At 37.7% G+C, this 22,846-nt stretch overlaps 1 protein-coding gene across 3 annotated transcripts in view; it reads left to right on the forward strand.

Moving 5' to 3' along the window:
• Positions 1–22,846, forward strand: part of LOC105432599 (ankyrin repeat and SAM domain-containing protein 1A) — a 47,140-nt gene that overhangs the window by 2,284 nt on the left and 22,010 nt on the right. For 2 of the 3 annotated variants that reach the window (XM_011647474.3, XM_011647476.3), the window contains exons 2-11: positions 6,044–6,124; positions 6,267–6,423; positions 6,699–6,844; positions 7,009–7,131; positions 9,889–10,115; positions 10,721–10,937; positions 12,804–13,016; positions 13,390–13,666; positions 13,878–14,561; positions 17,781–17,955. In XM_011647474.3, the coding sequence (XP_011645776.2) occupies positions 6,044–6,124; positions 6,267–6,423; positions 6,699–6,844; positions 7,009–7,131; positions 9,889–10,115; positions 10,721–10,937; positions 12,804–13,016; positions 13,390–13,666; positions 13,878–14,561; positions 17,781–17,955 (2,300 nt within the window). The remainder of the gene's footprint in view (positions 1–6,043; positions 6,125–6,266; positions 6,424–6,698; positions 6,845–7,008; positions 7,132–9,888; positions 10,116–10,720; positions 10,938–12,803; positions 13,017–13,389; positions 13,667–13,877; positions 14,562–17,780; positions 17,956–22,846) is intronic. The other variant, XM_011647475.3, reaches the window with a different exon arrangement.

Raw genomic sequence — 22,846 nt, forward strand, 5'->3', positions numbered from 1 at the left:
TGTCTAACCATTTTAGAATCACATAAAGTTGAAATTTCTCTTTCGATCGTAGCGAAAGAAAAATATACTTAAAATATATTTTACTTATTGCCTTATATTGATATTAATTTATTTTAATATCATTTTTTGTGAAAGCACATTTTACTTGATTAATTGGTTACTTGATGAATTTTTAAATCGATTTTATTCTAATCTCAAGATTCTGGAGACTACGTTAGGAGCGGCAAATATCAATACAAATCCGGTCGAAATACCGCCGTGAAGTCGTGTAGCACAAAGGGGCCTTAATGCCTTGTACCAGCGATTCAAACAGACGATTAGTCACCGGACGTGTAGAGCGAGTCGATCGAACTTCGGGACGCGAATCCAAATGAATTTATTATCGCGCCGCGTCCTCGCCTCATTCAATTATATCGCGATCGCCGATCGTGTCGTTCCGAACGAATGACGCTCGCGTAATTAGTGAAACACCGTCGTCGACTCGGCGGCGTTCTTTATCGACCCAGTGCCACGAACTCCTCGACAAAGACGGACTTTGTCGACGCTCCTCACTCTCTCATTAATTAAGTCGTGCCATGGCGGCGCAAGAAGCTCAGGGTTTGTTTTTCGAGGGACTCATGAATGCGTGCGTGCGTGCATGCGTGCGTGGGTGCGCACGTGTTACGAGCGCATTCACGCGTCTTAAGAACGATTGCATCGCGCGTACAAAGAGGTAAGAGACATTGAGAGCGAGAAAGAAGTCAAAACTCAAAGTGGGAGAAATAATAAATTTTAAATAAAATAACAAGCAAAAAAATTTTCACCATCAGTTACTTTATGATGGCTGTTACTTTATATATAAATACTGTGAATTTAAATTTTAATTCAAGCGAGATAATAAAAGAAATATTTACACTATCAAATTTTTATTATCAAAATCGATCAATCGATCAATAATTTAAAAAATAAGATTTTATCACGCATTTACTTAAAAGAAAGATATACGATCGGAAAGATTTGTGGTTTTCTTTCATTAGCCTCTTTTAAGGACTGAAGAAGGGTCGCGATTCGCCGTCGGTGATTTCTAAATGTATCATAACGAACGCGCCGCTTCTCTAACGAATTGTCTCTCATGTCTGTCGTCGGCACCGCGCAACTTGTCCGTAACTACAAAGCCAGCCTGCGGCAAGTTCTCCCGCGCGATTTCTTCTTCTCGTTACTCCGTGACCTCTTCACCGCTCGGCACGCGCTTGCCTTTTTGCCCTCCTCGTCGAGATCACAGAAAAGCAATATAAAACGCGACCGCCCTGAAAGAGCTTCCCGAACCCCTCGACCGTATCTCGGCGGGGGAGCTGAGAATATTTTGCGATGCTAATCGCGAAGTGGACGGCACCACTTTTCGTGTACGAGCGCCCGCGAATGTGTTTATCTTTTGTTCATCATTCGCCGTTTTTTTTTTCTTTTACTTTGTATAGGTGTGATAATTTTAATCACAGCTTTGTGAAAGATAAAGCTAGGAAAAATTTCCTCTCGGAATAGGACAAAAGAAAATCGATATTGTAGCGTGAATTATGTAATATATAACATGAAGTATAAATATTTCATACTTCACACATATAGTATATAGTAAATTCAAATTTGTTGGAAGTAATTTCATGAACCAATTATAAAATGTGTAATCATCACAGTTTAATAAATTATAATCAATTAATTTGCTTGAATTGCGATACTAAGGATATTTGAAATATTTTTAAACACACACACACACACACACACACACACACACACACACACACACACACACACACACACACACACACACACAAAATGTGTGCGCTTTTTATCGAGATAAAATCAACTCTATATATTTCTTCAAGATTAAAGTTTATAGTTATTATTGCTTTTGGAGTACTTCATGTAACGTGCATTAAATGCAAGTACTTCGAAAGTTTTTTTCTTTCGTAGCACCTGTCGTCAAATATTTCCAAAGAAAGACATTCAGCTACGTCAGCACGTATCGTATCTCTCTTCTTTGCTGGAGGAAACTATCGATTGATGCCCTAACACCCCTCACACGTATACATCCTCCCAGGTTTCCGTTTCTCTCTCGTACACTCGTACCTCTCTTCTTTCCTCTATCATCCCAACCTCTCTTCGTCTCTCCTCTTCGCTTTCTCTTTTGCTCCTTCTCGCTCTCAGCCTAGTTTTCCTCTACTCTTTGCCTCTGGCATAAGGGTGCGTTCGCGCTAGACATGTTCATGAAAACGAAAAGAATTCTATTGAACTCTGTTTATCCATCTAAGTTTTATATTTGTAATTTTTCTACTTTTAAGATATTTACGGAAACTCCGTTAAAATTATGGTTGTACGTTTATCATTGCGAATTGTAATACATAAATACTTATCTTTTTAATAATGTAGTGATAATAGTTAATTCATTAAAATTCATAAAATGATTTGTGTACACACACACACACACACACACACACACACACACACACACACACACACACACACACACAAAATTTTGTATTTTAAAATTTTAAAATTTTATATTTTTATATATATATATATATATATATATATATATATATAAATTATTATAACATAATTACATTTATTTCGTATTGTAATAAATTTATCAAATTTTATGTTTTTATCATTTTTTAATATATAGTTATTTGCAACATTTGTCATATTTGCCCCATATGATTAACATACCAAAAATGTTAAATCACTTATATATCGTAATTATCTTAATGCAGACAAGTTCTGTACTTTCTTTTAAATCAGAAAAGAACAACAGCTGCTGAACCATGATGTCCATTTCGATCGCGCAACTTCTTGATTAAAACCAACAAGAAATTACTACTATACGGTGTCCAACAAACGACTCTTCCACAAATGATCGTCCTCCCCTCTATGTATCTCTCTTGCCCTTTTATCGTCTCACTCGTAACGTTCAGCGACGGGGGTACCAGACGATGTCCTTTTTGCAGACAATCTTCAGGGTTTAATTAAGGAACTTGGAAGAGCGGATGAATGGGGCGGACGAAAAGCGAAAGGGCGACATTGGGAGAAAAGAGAGAAAGAGGGATAGAAGGAGAGTCAAATGTTCTTTACCAACCAGGATCGCAGCACGCGAGTGCTCCTTGGTCATTCATTGTATACGTGCACTTTGCACGTGCATGCTGCGGAAACGCACACGCATGACAGCACAACGCGTTTGTATTGCTTTAAGAATTGTGCACCACCCTCGTTGTTGTCGAGGCGCGGAAAACAAACACCCTCTCGGGAACTCGCCGATCGAGAGAGAGAAGGAGGGGGGAGAGAGGAGAGAGAGAGAGAGAGAGAGAGAGAGAGAGAGAGAGAGAGAGAGAGAGAGAGAGAGAGAAGGCGAAACAGTGGGGAACGCCAATAGAAAAATTGGCAAATTGCATGAACATATGGAGACCAAAGCTTACAAATTGCACTGTAAGCACAAGAAAACGAAGATAGATTAACAGCAGAAAAAATATAGTGTTCTTAGTCGTTAAAATCAGCTATAAAACATTCGTTTTACAAAACAATTGATTTTAGACGTTAGAGATTTGAAAACACTTCTCTTTAACGCTAACGATACTCTTTTATTTTTGCCATGCAGATTTAATATTTTTTGTAAAGTACACACGTTTTGCTAGACTCCGTAATGTCACTGTGCAATTTTCTTTTTGATCTCTGTTACAATGGTATAAGAGTTCTTCTCGAGAAGCTAAAGAGGAGAACTCAAGCTTACGTCGATCATCGCGTGCCACCTATGGAAAGTCAGCGATTTAGAGTGCGTGTATCCGAGGGGTTAATGACGACGTTATTTAATGACGACGTGCTTTGATGTGCCGCTCGTATACCGGAAAAAAGTCTCCCGCTTACGTAATTGTTTTGTAAACTGAGCGCGATGCTTTGACGGCAACGTCACGTGGGCGTGGGATTAAAATGTGTGTATATACGCTCTTTTAACGAAGGAAAAGTCCCCGCATTTCCTTCACACGTGCGAGTTTACGATCGATAATGGATTTCAGCGATTTAGATCGCTTGGAACTAATAGGATAGCAATCACTGATTTAATTAGAAGTTGCCTTTTGAATCTAAATATCAATCGAATTGATTTCTCTCTTTGCGACGATATTTTAATTAATCGCCCCGTATATCATAAGACATCATAAAACATTCGAATATATTTTATAGACATATATAATAATAATATATAACAACATATATAATAATTATAGTATTTTTTTTATATTAAAGATATCAATAAAAGAAAGAAATAATTCTTGATATTCATAGGTTTATTTTTTGGATAGAACAAGGGTGAAATATATATATATATATACATATATATATATATATATATATATTTGCGCTTCATTCCTGATATTGAAGATATATAAGAGCTGTGCAAATACCGTGTTCTCATATGCTCGAGTTATGGCATTTATTAGTCGTCTAATGTCAATATTATGCTATCTAATAATATTTCTCATTAAGACGTACTTCGATGTACATATACATGTTACAAAAATAATTGATTTTCTACATTATATATGCAGATTGTGAATTATTCAGTTTTTTCAAGATATGCTATGTGTTGTGATATTGTCAATTGTACAATTGTCAATACTACAATTGTCAATTACTAAAATAATTGTTCTTATTTCTTATATAAGTTTTAAAATTCTATTTATTATTTATAATCTTATTTCATATATAAGTTCTTTTTTCATTAATATTTCCTAAATTGATGCTTTCTAACACTCATAATATTTTAATCTCTACCTACGAGTCTGACGATAAAATAATGAACGTATATTTAATGGATTAATTAGGTGTTGGCAATAAACTTACTGTTACGTGTCCAGCATTACAACACTCTATGTCGGATGACTATGTCGGTTAAGCAATATCGCACTTATGGCACGTACGATCGCTGAAACTTTATTACTGTGAAATGAGAACATTAATTGCGGCTTTTCACGATTGATCCATTATTGCATGTAAATGTTCGGTTCGTGTAGCCAATAGATTCCTCATTACGGACTTTTAAAAGATTTTGATTTCGATTAATTTTTTCTTTTTCACGGCGACTTAGTCTCGCCTGTCCTCACAAAATAAAAAAAAATTTACTTTTATATAAACTTTATTCGAATCTTTTTTTGAATATTCTCGAAATCCAGTCAATTCAAGCGCCTTTGAACGCGGATACTCAACGCTTCGAGGACGACTGAATAGCCGCCGGCTCTCCTCCCCCTTCATTCCTCCAATCAAATCCACTTGGAGAGAGACGGGATAACGAGAAATTCCTCTATCGGCAAAGCGTTGCAGGAATATCTGGATATCCGATTCAATAAAAGGAAGCAGAAAGGTGGCGAGGACGGGAGTCATAAGTCGCCGGAGAAGAGCACTACTATATAGCGCACCTCTTCCGCTTTTCCCGAGGGTGACACCGTCGTTTACACGGTGTTTGTGGGGGCGCGACATTTATCTTCGCGCGAGCGCAACAAAGGCACGTAATGAGAACATGTGTTGGACGCAGGAAGCTTCATTAGCGAGCCTGTTCCTGTTCACGATGCACATTATGCCATCTAACCGTCTGCGATGCGCAAATACCAAGCTACACGATGATTTTTCGGCGCCGCGAATCCACGCCGCAAATTGTATATCTTTTCTTCATGAATCAGGAAGATTAGAAATAAAATTAAGAGACACGGCAATTAATACAACATTAAGCTATCAATAGTTTTTGGATTAAAACAATGATTTATACATATGAACTTAGATCTTGACGAATTAAATTCTTATAATTTAAGATTGTCTTTATCTTGTGAAAAAGTCTTTTATTTTCTATTTTATTATTATTTAAAATTTCTGTGATGAATACTTAAACTGTTGTCATGGTAATCATGACTAATATACAAAGTCAGAATCTATGAAATAAGCTTAAAAAATTTAATGATGATTTATATTAAAATCTCGAATTAACATGATTCTCTGTCGTATAAGCAATAAGCAATTTTTTTATTTTCAGTTTACGTCGGGGACCAGGTGCTAACGTGCAAGATGCCAGTGGATATTCAGCTCTTCATCATGCAGCCCTGAATGGACATAGGTATAATATTTTAATTATTTTTTAAAAGTTTTTCAGTATACTTTTTAGATTGATAAAATTTTGATGTTTGTTTTCGCTGATTTTTTTTAAAACAGATATATCTATTGTCTTTTGTAATGTTTGTTTAAATATTTATTTACAGAGATGTGGTCAAATTACTGCTCCAATATGAGGCTTCCACCAATGTCGTTGATGCTAAGGGTTCCTCACCGCTTCATTTAGCAGCTTGGGCTGGGGATGCAGAAATTGTACGATTAATTCTCAACCAAGGTCCATCGGTACCAAAAGTGAATCTTGCGGTTAGTATAACAATTAATATAATGTCAATTTTATAAAAGTTCTATACCAATATCAATATCAAATTGATTAGTTTAGGATATATTTTAAAAATCTTGATGAATATTGCATAATATATTTTCATTGAAATAATCTGAGAAATTATTTTATAGATAAATAGATAAAGAAATACTTTTTATTATAATTTTGTTTAGCGGAAATGTTTTTGGTAAATCGATCTGTCACAAAATAATCAATACGTATTATCTAAAAAACTCTAAATATTATTTGGTTACAGACAAAGGATAACGAAACTGCATTGCATTGTGCCGCACAATACGGACACACGGAAGTGGTGGCACAGCTGTTGCAATACGGATGCGACCCTAGTATCCGCAACAGCCGTGGAGAATCCGCGCTCGACCTCGCTGCGCAATATGGCAGGTAAATCACACATACTATATATCACTATATTTTTTTCGATAACTCAGATACATATTTTCTCATATACACTTTATAATATACGAATAATTAATTTTCGCGATAATATTCTTTCGATCGATTTTTTATTATGAACCGATATGACGTAATCGTAACGTTTCTTACAGATTAGAAACAGTGGAGTTGCTTGTGCGAACGCATCCTGAATTAATCGAATCACTCCGTAATTCTTCGTCATCTTTGATCTTCCCGCATACACCATTGCATCTAGCTTCTCGTAATGGTCACAGGTAAGAATTTATTTATACAAAAGAATAATTTATGATCGCTAGAAAATTATTAAAATTAACTTTCAAGTTTATTATACAATAACAATATATATATATATATATATATATATATATATATATAAAATATATTATAATTATATAATTAATTTGATTTTCCCTTCTTATCTTATATCTCTTTATGAATCGATTTAGTGATTTTAATTTTCCGATATCAATGAATTTATTATAATGCCATTACTATCACACATTCGAATATTCGTTTTTATTTATCTAAGGACCACGTATCATTTCTTCCCGCGAAATGGTCACGCTAATTACTGGATAATGCACAACGTGTATTGTGTCCCAGTACAACAATGGACTCGTTCGAGCTAACCATAACGATGTCGAGCCATTTGCAGCGTTGGCCATTAGAGCCAATCAGAGAGCACCGCGTTGCGTAATCCCGTCGAATGCGATATATGCGTCCTCGGACTGGCATGATCCGATCCAACCCTCTACTGGCTACACGTCCCATATTACCGTCCCGTCGATTGCCCTCTCGTCCCTCCTCGAGCCACGCGAATGCATCCGATCGCATCACGCTGGCAGCCGCTCTGTCCATCCGTGCGGATTGCTGACCGCCTCCCGATTACGAGAATCGTATTAATCACTGCCGTCGAAATGTATCGACCTATATTAATCACGACAGTAGCAGCGGCAAAATATCACCTCTACATGTCTAAAAAAAGATATTAATTTCTTAAATACTGTTTATTATATCGATTTATCATTATATTGCATCATTTATTTGATAATATAATGAATAAGAACTTATTAAATTGAAAATGGGAAAATTTTCTAAATAGAATAAATAACATCGTGTGTAATATCAATTGATTGAACCACGTAATATGACGACACAGAAGAAACGGCATAATCGATTACATTGAAGCAATATAATTAGATAATAAAAATTATAATCATCTCTATATTCTTCGATAATTGGAAAAATTTTTTGATTTTCTCTTAAAATTAAAATTTCATTTTGGTATCACGCGCTGTAACATCTCCGTTACCTAGTCGTTTCGCATTTAACATTTGGTGCCGAGCGATACGTTCTCGTTTAACAGGGCGATGCTAGTCCATAATCCCCTTGAGCTTTTTGTATAATCGACACCACGGAGACGAGAGTGGCGGACAGTGAGGGGATGGATGATCGTAACAGTCCGGTTGGCGGTCGAATCGAATCGTGAATCGCCGCGAAACGGCAGTCACATTGTAATCGGGTATAACGCCGGTTTTTCTATGCAGCCTCGCAGCCGGTAATCGCTTTAACCGGCGCTTGCCGCTTATAATGCGATCGTATCGCGATATACAGTCCGGCGACTGCATTTTCCGTCGATGCCGGCGCGAGGGTGCAGCAGAATTGGCCGGGGGTGGTGGCGTGGGATGGGCGTGAGAGAGAGAAAGAGAGAGAGAGAGAGAGAGAGAGAGAGAGAGAGAGAGAGAGAGAGAGAGAGAGAGCGTGCAGAACGTGACATTTTATCGCTCGAATTTTGGTTAAATAACGGCGCGCGAGACGTTTGCGCCTGTACGAGTGCGAACGCGTACGCACGAGCTGTTTGGACGTTTGGGCTAGATCAGCGTTTCTCAAACTGCTGCTACAGAAAATAAGAGAGGAGTGAGAAAGAAAAAAAAATTTCAATACATCAATAAAAATTTCTGTGAATCTGCACTTCCATACATTTGTCGTGGATAAATGGGATCGCATGAATTTATAAATCTATGCCAATGTGTTAAATAATGCGTTAAAATAGTGTATAATAAAATCATGCTTTTATGTCTTATATCCCTATTGTACTTTACATATATCTGTCTATTTTTATTCCTGTACTGTACATAATACACCCTTGAAGCTTCCTTCCGAACCTATTTTGTTGGGCATGCTAGAAGATCCTGATATCGCAAAGTTTGAGAGTCTCTGGGATAGATGTATGCGCGCACGCGGGCACATATAGGAGGGTTGCGTACATTGCGATGGTCGGACTCACGCACGCGTTTCACGCGCGCACCACGATATTTAGTGAATCTACCAGTGCAGCTATATGGGGCTAGAAAGGGAGAGAAATGGGGGAAGGGACTGATGCCCGAGAGGGATCAGTTTGGGAGGGGGCGGACGCGGAGTAATGTCTATTATCGGATTCAATATCGGTGCTCTCGGTAAGCCAGTATACAAATACCCCTATGCTACGGTAATAACAACATAGGTGCACGCGAATCCGATCTTCAGCCAATCCTATATGCGACGGACGGCTGCGGTCACCGCAGTTGGCCCACCTGATAGAAGGAGGGCCAAATCTGTGTTTTAAGCTTTCGATTAGGCGCTGATGGCAAATCCATCTCTAATAACCTCCAGTGGCTTCACGAAGCTGAAAGTCGCAGGGTCGAGAGATACTTCGAGTTCGCTTAAAAGCCTCTGAAGCTCTGGTCTCTGGTCCCGTTCGGGATTTGTTGTAAAAATCAAATATTACAATCGATAAACCATTACTTTATTTTTTAATATTTTTTAGAATAACTTTTTTTTTTATTTTTTTAATATAAGAGTAGAATGCACACTTATTTATGCGTGATCTAATTTCATTTTACGTAAACGTGGTACACATAGCCACTTTGAATAATTTTGGACGCGTCTTGCAAATTATACAAGCCCCATTACATCTGTTATTTAAAATGTAAAATGAAATGCAATGAGATGTTCGCATAATTTTGTTGCAGAGCGGTCGTGGAAGTTCTCCTTGCCGCTGGAGTTGACGTCAATACAAGAACGTCAGCTGGCACTGCGATGCACGAAGCTGCACTTTGTGGCAAGATGGAAGTAGTACGGGCTCTTTTAGATCGCGGAGTGGATTTGGGCATTAGGAATTCTCGGCAATATACGGTGCTTGATCTTCTGGGACAGTTTCCGGCACACGTCACTCAAGATATTACAGCAGTGATAAAAAGTACGGTCGTACTAACATGCAATTTATTTTCGTAGCATCATGGCCAATATATATGTACATACATATATGTATATTATCCATATATATATATATGTGTGTGTGTGTGTGTGTGTGTGTGTGTGTGTGTGTGTGTGTGTGTGTGTGTGTGTGTGTGTGTGTGTGTGTGTGTGTGTGTGTGTGTGTGTGTGTAATTAGTAAAACTTCTGTCGAGAGAACGTACATTTCTAGTTTACTGCAGCGTTTAATTAAATCGCTCTTAATCACATATAAAGATTTTGCGTGTATTTGCATAACGTTATATTATCCATATGGGATTAATCTTGAATTCTTTATTTCTGGATATGTTATGTGCGAATTATGAAACACATTTATAATTTTTAAGCTTACATCATATAATAACCATATAATAACAATGATCGTGCCAATTTTCATTTTTGGAAATATTATATTAAAAGTATTAAAAAATTTTGAATTTCCGTTACAGAATTGCGATTGTAACGCGCTGCAATTTTGCGTGTTTTATTTGTTAAACGTTTTTGTTTTTAATTATTTTCACGTGGATGATTATTGCATATAATTATATGCTCTTGTTGATTTCGAAACAGGGCATCGGTCTTCCTCCGGTATAGAGAGCGATGTTGATAACGAGAACTTGCCACCAATTCCGGTGCAGGGTAGCGATTCATTGGGCAGCCCTTATGAAAATGTTCGTCCGGAGGATGATCTTTCCCCCGTGGAAGGGACATCGCCTACTCAATGGCAGTTCTATCATAAACCTCGGGACGACGATCGTCGTGTTTCCGGCACTTCCGTCATGTCCTTGTGAGTATCTTTTTATACTTTTTGCATGTTGTGCATTGCTATATATATTTCATAATATATGTGTCAAATCTTATTTCCTTTTGGTATTACAATACCATGATAGATAAAGATGTGTGCTTGTACAGAACATGTAGTATAAATAACATATATGTCTGTAATATTAGTAAGATATTGAATAGTATAGTAATCAAATAATTTATAAATATCGAAATAACGTAAAAAATATATACATACATAAAATATACATACATAAAATACATATATCATTTAAGAAAGTATAACATAATGAAGCACATTATTTAAATATTTTAACGTATACAAATTCACTGGGTAATATTTAATAACGTAGTGTTGCAATTAAGAAATTACTAATAAACAAATTATATTTATTTATTACACTTTACAAAAATTTCAACATATCGAATATTCATACGCATATACATATATAATATTTATATATTTTCACGTAAAATTATCCGAGCGACTATTGGGATTTCACACGTAAAAGATATAGTATAAAAGATATTCCTCTATCGTTTAGACTATCTTTGTAGAGGTGCCTTAAAAGAAATAAAAATTTTAATCGCGATTGCATCGGGTAAGCGCGGAGGCTCGTAATATTTTGCAAAAAGACTTGGTGCACGCTGCGGCTGTGCTTTAATATAGAAGATGTTGGACAAACAAAAGCGTAGACGTGGACGGAGCGCGGAGTGAATGAGTGAGTACCGGCCAAGCACCGAGATGATGACGGCTGGTGCTGGCGCTGCTGCTATCGCTGCTGTTAGTACCCGTAGGAGGTAGAGAAGGTTGGAGGTGGAGGTTTTCGGACCGAAAAGGGAACCTGGATATGGGGCGGCCAGGGGGGTGAAACGCGAAGGTGGAGGAAGAGGTTGGAGGAGGTGGCACGGCCGCGTGTAGCCCCAGCGCGTTAAGCACCGCTTGGCTTGGTTTAATTTTCCTGATGTAGGCAGGCGAGATGGTGGGTCCGACCGCCTCGTTCGCCCCTAGGTCACCCCCGCTGCATCACCCCATTGGTACTCTGTGCTAGTGCTACCGCTCTAGCTGCTAAGCCCGACTGGTTGGTTCGGGTACAGCATGCGGGAAAGAGAAAGATAAAGATATAAGGGCGATAGAGAAACGGTGAGGGAAAAGTGGAGGGTAAGAGAACGAACGAAGGAGAAAGAGGGATACGCAATATATACATGAGGAAGAGGGAGAAGAGAAGCGAGAGAATGTGGGAGCTCCCGTTGATGTTCCGCACTTCTGCCATCAATGTTTGACGTCGGTAGCCCCGACTTGGCCGCCTCGAAATGAATCCATCACGTTAAACAATGTAAATGTTAGCCCGTCTCAGCATAAAACTAATAACCATTGCTCTCTCCCTCGTACCACAAGCGCGTGGCCTCCACAACCCTCGAGGGCCGCAAACTCCTTTTTCACTTCTCTTTTCCGTGCTCGCGTTTCGTCCTCGTCAACGTGGCCTCATTAAAAAGTCAGCACTTGATTGTAAATATCTTCAACTGAATAGTATTTTGTCAATGAATGTAGATCTTTTCTATATGCGCGCAAACACAATTTATATTTACATTCTTATACAATATGATTCTTACTCTTTGCTTTCACGAGTATTTTAATTTAAGTACTAGTGCTCGTGAACCATACATTTTAAATATTGAATAATGTTATATAGAACAATATAACAACATAATAAAATTCCGTATAAATATTAATTAAACTTTATACAGTGACGCATAAAATAACAGTTGTTTCGGCTTGATCGATATACGAGATGATGTTGCTTGGCTTTAGATATGCGATTGATTGTTAGTAATTGACAACGGTTGACGTACCGGGTGCGCGTTTCAGTGAAGACGAGCAGAATGGGGAACCGGTGAACGGAGTACGGAGGGCCCTCCAGCAGACAGAGGACTCCGACCCCAGTTCCGTCTTCGACAGCGTCTTTATGTCCTTATCCGACACTCTCAACTCTATAAATACTCTCGAAAGTTCCGACCAAACTCCTGAAGATATACCACAAAACATTACCAAAAGAACACCATTACCACCCGACACTACACGGTAATGACATGCATAAAACATTTTGCATAGTTGCGTTAGAAACAACATATTACTTCATAATATTGAATCAATGTTTTCCAAGATAGTTTTGGTTAGAGTAGTTTACGTGCATGCAATCGTCTGTAGAACATTTGTCAGAAATTATTCATGCGTACTTGATGTTGCTAGAGAATACTTTAGACAAATACAATTATGCCACTACGCGCAAAATGAATTGGCGTAAACGTGAGAAATCTTTAGAAAATCTTTTCTTACTGATTAATCGAGCGGAAGCATACGTTTCCGACATTCTCGATCTATCAAGTCGATTTATCATCGACTAATAATAGATTGCCGATTGGTCCCGTTGAAACCCCGAGTTTTGGTTGCACAGGGGTTCCGACAACGGACTGTACCAAACTCCACCCGTGCCACGCGGTACAATGGAGGGTAGCTTCGTGTCGGAGGATCTGTCCTTGACATTGCCCACGGGATACGGGGGCGGCAGAGAGTCCGACCAATTGAGCGTGTCGTCATCCTCGAGCGTCGGCGGACCGAGCCCACGGGACCGTCGTTGTTTGCCTAACGATTCCAGTGCTGCCGGGATTTACTTGCCAATGGCACCCTTGTCCAGCTCGCTTCACAGCCCCGCTTCCAACAATAAAGTCTCGGTAAGAGTCCCATAACTAAGAGTTAATCTTAGTTATGAAGAAATATTCGGAAAAAAAAAAATACGAATAAAATTGAAAAGATAAAAATTGAAAAGAAAAAATTGCATCGCGTATTTGTCTAAATATCGTGAATTTAATTTTTATTGAGAATATTTGTGAACGTGAGGATAAGTTCGCGAATATGAAAAGATATTCGCTTCTTCTTCCGTAGCCGACACCGCCCAAGAAGCCACCTAGACGAAATCTCTCGGTATCCCCGACGCATTTGCAAACGCAGATGTCTTTATCAGCCGACAGTTCGGTAGGGCCGAGCAATTACGAGTACTTGTTTTTGGCGCGCAGTGGTGCGCGAAGTCACATCGATCTCGAGCAGCTGCAGAAACGGCGCGATCAGCTGCGACACGTCACACGAAGCGTGGATCAGTACGTGGAGATGAAGTCGCGGCTAGTCGGAACTGACGAGAAACGCGAGTCCAACGTGGAGCCGGTAGCCATAACGTCTATCTACGAGAACCGGCCAGTCAAGATGCTGAATCCGCGAAGAAAATTACGCAGACACGCGTATGAGAATTATGAGCCGGAGAACAATTCATGCGCCGACAAATCGCCCTGCAGTGACGGCGACGCGGTGATTCAGGAGCAAACGTTCGTGTCGAGCGCGTTTCTCACCTTGAAATCTTCTCAGGAGAGTCTTCTCGATGAGAAGCGCGAGATAACGGATGGGCAATCCGCTTCGGAGAATCGCGAGGCTACCGACAAACGTCTCAAACGCGTGCAAATGATGCTGCCAACCAGTCCCACTCATTATGTTCAGCCGCCTACCCCTGATCATCCACCGCCGTCCGCTATGCAAGCGGAAAAATCCATCCATGAGCGCATTCGTCCGCTCAGTCAGGTAAGTGCTATCAGCGGCTACTATTCCAGGCAAGGTCAACGTGTTGATGGACGTATGACGCCAAAAAGATAGCGGATAGTGATAGATAATAACAGATCATTAGCCTCGTGCAGCGATTACTACATGATAACATCTTATTATGAATTTCCAAAGAAACGCAATTTTTTAACGCATTTATTGTATTATTAAGAAAAAAATTTTCTTGTTTACATCTTTATGAAAAAAAAAAAAAAAAAAAATCGTCATTTTTTTTTTCCATGAAATAAAATTGCATTAAAGAATTATATCTGCATATGATTCGATAGATAATTCTAAAGCGATTAACATCGCATCTAATCCCCGAATTAAGTCAAACGAATGTGCATGCAAGATTCTTGATTTCCCGCGAGAATTCCGTAGTTCGTTTCAAACGATAGCGATCTCAAATGGGAGCGTTTCCGCGATTTGTCGCGCGGCACTCGGCGAAGCGTGCAACGACGGCGTTCAATTTTGCATCCTCCGCTTCTGCTTGGAAGTATCGTACAATCAGTAGATAGACATTTACGTGTGTGTGTGTGTGTGTGTGTGTGTGTGTGTGTGTGTGTGTGTGTGTGTGTGTGTGTGTGTGTGTGTGTGTGTGTGTGTGTGTGTGTGTGTGTGTGTGTGTGTGTGTGTGTGTGTGTGTGTGTGTGTGTGTGTGTGTGTGTGTGTGTGTGTGTATATCCATCTATCCATCTCATATGTCGAGGAATACCGAGATATAGTCCTGCTAAAGACGCGTCAGATCGTGGAGACTTCACGGGAGACGCAGGGGTGCTTTCGAAGTGCCGGTGGTTTGTGCGAAACTGCGGACCCTTTAAGTCATTCGTGACGTAAGAACTTAGCAGTATGCGCTCGTTAAGGATCGCCATTAACGCTCTCACTTGACCTGGTACCTTGGACAGTAGATAAGCAAGTCGACATGGCGTCTTACCAGGTTACGTTTAATATACAAGCTGTGTTTGATCTGTGATGCGATTTACAAGGACTCGTCCCTCTGCCTCACTCATAGCTACCACCGCTGCCTTCGGCCTGTCTCGCTCGTTTGCTGCCGTTTGCGCGTCGCCCTATGATCGTTCTGCTGTGAGACCGACTACGTTCAATTCCCATCCACCGCGAATGGATATCCATAGCACACGACGCAGCTTCCAGCACGCCTACTCTCTTCTCTCTCTCTCTCTCTCTCTCTCTCTCTCTCTCTCTCTCTCTCTCTCTCTCTCTCTCTCTCTGCTCTGCTCTGCTCTGCTCTGCTCTGCTCTGCTCTGCTCTTTCCACGGTGTCTCTCTACCATCCACCCCAGCTTCTCTCTACCGTTCCCTATATGCATTCGCAATCCGTGTCTTTCAGTCGACTATACACGCTTGACGAAATATCACATAGTGAATATATCCGGAAAGGAGTCGGTGAATGCGGCGAAGACGGCGAGTTCGTGTGTACGGTCGATGGTACCATGTAATATCGTTTCCTTGAAAGATGATCGACGTCTTCATCATGCAAATCGTCTATTTAACAGACACGTACCTTCTTCTCGTAACATGCTTCATACATCCTTTCTAATATTCGATGAACAAATCTTTCATTTCTCATTAATCTGTAGGATATTCACAGTTTCCGAGAATTCTAAATTTAAATAAATCTTTAGAACCTGCATTGCGAGATTGAACTATGTATTGGAAAATTAAAAAAAAAAAGTAAATTCAAAAAATTATTTTGAAGAAGCGTCAAAATTTAATTTGACATCGCACAATTTGTTCGATTAATATCGCAACATTCATCATCGACTCGCGATAGTACTCGCGGTACGACTCGAAGTAACGACGTATTCTCAATTCGTTGAGTGACTGATATGATTCGATGATGGAGATCGAACACTATTACGGCAGTTGAAGACAGCATGCTCGGCACATGGAGGCAGAAGGTCTCCATGAACCTGTCGGAGAAAGGACGAAGAGATAGGAGAACCGTCTACGGATGGTTGCTTCTCACCCGTCAACTTCCGCGAATCCAGTAGAGCGGCAGAATGCAAGACGCCGACACCCTTTGAATAATGAAGCCCTCGGCTTCTATGCCTGTCTGACTTCGCCTCGCGAACGCTCGTTCTCCGTTACCATAGGAGAGAGAGAAATTCACGAATTTGTAGCGACGGTTTCCGGCTGTCTCCTCGAGACGCTTTCGGCGTTTTACAGATGATACCGCGAGCGTCTGTCGGGCCTCTGACGTCAAATTTTAATTGCGTTAGAGCCTTTCTAGAACGCGCAATGAAATAGCAGCTTGCTCGTCTCGTAGTTTGCACTTAGTGAATCAAAATGCGAGGTCTCTTTGGGAGTGGCGTAACATAATTTTCGGTGATTTATACGCCTCGCCGTTAAATATGAATGGTGTTACGTTAATTGTTGATTACAATTTCTTAATAAAATAGAATAAAAAGTACACACATGTAATTAAATGTAAATCTGTACAAGCTATATTAAATTGTAACTTTAATTATTTTAGTTTATCTATATCTATTCATCTTTCTCTGTCTTTCTTCTTCTATCTCTTTCTTTTTCATCTTTTATAATAAAAATAATTGTTGATGTATAAGACAATTCTGATGTAACTGTATTGCAATATTTGCAGCAATAATTCTTTACGGATCATAAAATTCAAGAGTGCTGGAAAAATCGTATTATATTTGTCATTTATGACTCGCCGTCAGCGAAATCGAAAGAATTAATGTCAAAAGGTATAGATTTTTATTCGAATAAATAAATATGCTTTAGGTTGACCACGCGTATTTATTTTCCCTCCGATTTACATGGCATATTTCTCGCGTGCCTGCGCGCGGACGTTTCGTTTCAATAAATTTTCATCGCGATAGGATTGGCTTCATTTTTCCATCGTGTGATTTGCCGCGGCTCGACGCGACGCGGCTCACAGGGGAATTTTTATATCGACTGTAAATATCCGTGTATAAAATACGAATGTTGACAATTTCGCGATAACGGCGATATGCCCAGAGTAATAGTGGTCGCGGGCAAATTGTAAAACGCAACTGCCATAAATCCAACAACGTGATCAGCACGAGTTTTCATGGCAGATATTGAAGGCTTGGAGACCGAAACGTCGAAAATGCCTTTTCCCGCAGTATTTACTGCGATACCATAAGCGTGTACTTTAGGAATCTCGCTTCTTCCTCAAATGGCGCTGATTTGTCAATAGGTGTACAAGCGAAGATCCCGCGACATGGAAACGGAAACGGACGAAGATCTGCTGCAATTTCCCACCGGTGGATCACTCAACGCGTCCAGCGGTTCGTTGTCCAGCGTGTCGCTATCTGACAAGAGCATGTCCACGGACAATGTCGAGGAATACTTTGGCGACGTGCCGTTCGCAGGTAAACAGCAACGCACGCTTGGCTGCACCGCATGACGCTTCTTTCTGCCCACGTGTACATGCATAACCGTTGTGTTACGTTTCTGTCTTTTTACCGTCTGCCTGAAACACCGCTAACGCGACAATCTGGGACATTTCTGGGGATACGCACTCTAGAACAAGTCTCTCGACTTTCCCCATTTAAGTATGCAATTTGTGTCATTGACTTGTGACTTGTACTGTATTGGTAAAAATGGCAGGGAGTTATGAGGCGAGTTGTATATATGTATAGTGTTATCTAAAGATCATGGTGTTCGATAATTTTACGTATGTATTAAATTATTTTCATTATTCTCATTGTTACCGACATTTAACATTTATTTGTGGCGTTTGTATAACAGCATAATCTTACACCGACCCGGAAGGTTTGATATAGATATAATGGCATTGAAGGTAGAAATCGATATTACTTTTATCCTTAATTCATTTTCTTTGCATTCATCTCATTAGCGTTTAATATATGGATATAAAAAAGTTATTGCATTGTTATTATTAATTGTATAATGAAATATATGCAGAGCAGCTGGTCTGCATATAAAATAGTATCTAAAAAATATATTATTAAAACAATTGTATTGTGTAGATATATTGCTTGCAATTAAAATTTATTTTAATAATAGCTCGATTTATGTAACTGATTACTTAAGTTCGCAAATAGGATCGTCTTGCATCGTCAAAGAAGTTTAGATAAGAGGACTTCATAAGAGACATACTTTGCATATTATGCGCAAACTATAAGGTATTACAATTATTATTGTATGCGTGTATTCATATGATATAAAAAAATATTTATATTTCCATTATACATTTTAAGAAGTATTTTATATCGTATCTTTGCCCTTTTATAATGCCGTACCAAAACGAACCTTCCGGGTCTGCTCCCGAAAGAACAGATAAATCACGGGACGGTTTTCTCTTCATGTGTGTGTGTGTGAGAGAGAGAGAGAGAGAGAGAGAGAGAGAGAGAGAGAGAGAGAGAGAAAACATTCCGTACAATGCTCGACATAGATCTTCCTCTTCTTGATCGAGCCGGACGTACTTTAGCATCAGGAACACCGAAAAAGAAGTCGGTATTTTCGTCGACCGCGTGTTTCGACAGATCGGAAGTAGTTCGCGGTCTATTTTATCGAAATTCGCTCTGTTTTTTTTTTATTTTGGCCGGCGTCGATATGGAATACGGTCGGCGCATTTGTTCCTCGAAACAGCCCCGGTTTTCCTACGGTAATAAAATCTGTCGGTTCTGGATTTCAATCTTTGCCGACGCAAAGCGAAAGACGTGCCGCGCAAGCACAATCGTTGCGCAAAAAGCTAACGATCCGAGTTCGTTATTCGGACCAGCTCGGTGCTCTCGGTTATCGATGGTTATTCCTGGCTAATTTAATGGATTAGGCGAGGTCCTTCGTAGCGAACGATAGAAATTTCGAAAACGAAATGTTCGTCGTGTAGAAATGTTAGAAACTAGGAATTTTGCGCATGTTACGATTAGAGATACGTAAATAGTTAGATTGTTAGTGTGTTATCTTGTTACAATATCATTGTGATGTATACATATCGATAGTCGCTTTATTATATATCTCCACTTTTATCTTCACATAAGCGTATCAAGACTGTATGCGGGACGAATAGCAAACTTCGATTGCGTTGTGTTACTTGATATAAGTAGCTAGTCTTTAGAATTGTCATCACAAATAAAAAATCATAGAAATATTTAATGATACCAGTAATCAATGAAAAGCACAAATTTAGCACATATATATCATGTACACTCTTGTACATTTATCTCACGCGTTATTAGAATTTAATAAAATTAAATTATTTTATTTCATATATATTTCATATATAATGCGTTTAGTAGTTAATAATTTACGACATTTAAACAAATGGACAAACGAAATGAAGAATGCAGCATTGCATGTCAAATATGCAATTTAATGCAGCAAGGTAACTACGAGAAAAGCTAAAAACGCTTTAGAGATATTGAAATTAAGAATTTAAAAGACTGGAAATTATATAATAAAGAAGAGAGTTTTGTTATAGAAAAGAGTTATGTTTTCTAATAAAAATTATATATATTTAAAAAAGAATATTCCATAGATATTTATACATAATAAGTTATTTATATGTATCAATATAGGTCTGAACATTTTTACCAAGTTATATTAAAGATATAAAAATTAATCTGATTTTAATATTTTTTTTTGTTAAATATATTGTACGATATTCACATATACCTACAATGTATTAATCTCTATAACATTGTTAGAGTTGGATAATAATATCTTCTTCCCAATTAAATATCTTATGATAATAACACTGCTTCACAATAAATTTTATCTTTATTATGTGCAAATTAATTGATATGCATATGGTATGATTATGTATTTATACATTTCAGGCGTGATAACTGCAGATCAATTATGAATTGATAAATTTAAATTGTGATAAATTCTGTGATTTTTTTATTCGAATATACTTACAATGTTTACGAGACCTTAAAATGAGTATTATTTGACGCATTGAATTCAGTCTGAAAATATTATATCTTATTTTGCAATTGATTTAACATTTTATTTTGAGCATCAAATGCTTCGTTTGAATATTATAATGGCTCACCTCTGTGTATACGTTATATAAAATTATATAAATATGCGCAATATATAATATTTACATTTTAAATTTAAGCAATTATAATATCCTTTATGTGCTAATAAACGTTGTGCTGCTATTGTATGCGATGTCTTGAGTCATTTTGTCGCTTATGTCTCTCCTCTAAGCTTTTGCAATATTTTTTTATCCTTTATAATGCCGTAATAGTGCGCAAAGTTATTGCCCTTTTTATTACAATTTTCGTTATTCTGTAATAATAGTATGATCATATGATAATAATATGAAACTTATTTCTTTTCTCCAAAAATCCCGTCCTACATGTGATAAAATATTAAGCCTTTTAAATAAAACAAATATTTGTAATGATTTCTATTTGAAATTATCTTGAAAAAATCTTTGCATAATTCATTCCATTAATAATTAACTTTCCCTATCATTCTTTTGTATATATTCCAAGGAATTACAATTGTAAAAAACACCACATTTTTATGGTAAGTCCTAGCACAATCTGTAACAATATATATTTGAAGTCATCAAACTTTTCAATGTATTTCCAATTAATCCAGAATAGAATGACATTTTCGAATTAACCCCAAAATGTATATAAAATATGAATAATCAATGGTTAAGTGAATGTGTTTGGCAAAAGGTACATTATTTGATTTTGCACAAGGAATCGCGTTGCGTTTTGTACATGCATGTTTTACAATTTTATTTAACTTCTGTAGCTGCATACTCTGAATATTATATATGACTAGATAAATTACGTGATAATATTATATATTGTGTACATATATATATGTATATGTATGTTCAGTGCAAAAACGTACAATTAAAATTTATATACAAAAAAACAATACTATAATATGTATTATGGCGAAAGAAAAACAAAAAGTGGAGCAAAGTGAGGCTCCATGAATAACATATTGTTTTATCAGACTTACTTTGCTGGTTTATTCTTGTCATCTGTATATACATAATGATAAATTATACAACTTATATATTTTATGAAATTACTTTTTCCTCTTTGCACACGCCAAATAATTTTTTTATTTATATAATATACATAAAATATGCACTTTTTTTAAATATACATAAGCGACGTGACACGATTACGTAACATATTTCTCTCCACGTTTTGTGCGAGTATGCAGAAACTCGAAGTGAATAGATAGTAACATTTACTGATAAAACTTTGTCGGATATCAAATGCGGTTTTTATCAATATCACAAATATTATCCGCACCATTTTTTTCAAGATAAGGATAAAGTCCATATTTTCTTCTGTTATCAAGTAAATCTGTTGTCGTAGGTTACATAATGAGATTATCTCATAATGGGATTATCTAGATTCATTTAATTTTTATTATTTTTTAATTTTTAATTTTATATTTCATTAATTATATTATTGTTACAATAGTTTTATTATTACGAAACATACATATATCAAGAAATTTATTGAAATTTATGATTAATATATTATCTTAACAATTCTGTAATTGAAGATCCTATTCTGATAACAATCACAACGTGTTTTAATATGAAGTGCATTGCACTTGATAGCTAGAAAGTGGCTGATTAACATATTGCTTGCAGTAAGACGACATTATGACATCCGGTAGGGTACGTGTTACAAGCGAATGCATCAAGTTGGCCGCGCGTTCTCAACTGCATTAAATCGTAATAAGATATGACAATTGCACATAGACATTTATATATGCGATTTATTTCGCATGGTAACCGATGACTCATGAGAAATTAATTTGACATTAATAATTTCAATTATACATTTTTGTTTCTTACGATCTATCACAACTTACATTTTAGCGAAATCTCTCCGATTTTTTTCTTAAACCTCACTTGAAGTCGATAAGACGTTCAATCTGAATCGTTGCTATTCTATAACTTATTATTTTTAAATCCTGCGTATCCTGCGTTTATAAATTCTTCCATTTTATCAGAAAATGAAACAACTGGATCTTCTACTTCATAGAAAAGAATATTGATGCACGGTTATTGCACTTTGCATTACGGTAAAAAAATCGACTCGTGGCTTTAACTGTCTCATCGGAAGAGGCAGAACCGGAATGCACTTTCAGGCAGCTAGTTAACCCCGCTCATTGTGCTCCGTTTATGACCGTAACGGAAAGTATGTGGCTGCCTTTGTCGTCGTCAGGAAGAACAGTAAATTCTATGCGCGAAATTATAGTATATAGTACCCTCTTTTGCGATTACGGATTTAGCGC

Source organism: Pogonomyrmex barbatus, unplaced genomic scaffold, assembly GCF_055798465.1.
Source record: "Pogonomyrmex barbatus isolate J1 unplaced genomic scaffold, ASM5579846v1 scaffold10, whole genome shotgun sequence".
Taxonomy (NCBI): domain Eukaryota; kingdom Metazoa; phylum Arthropoda; class Insecta; order Hymenoptera; family Formicidae; genus Pogonomyrmex; species Pogonomyrmex barbatus.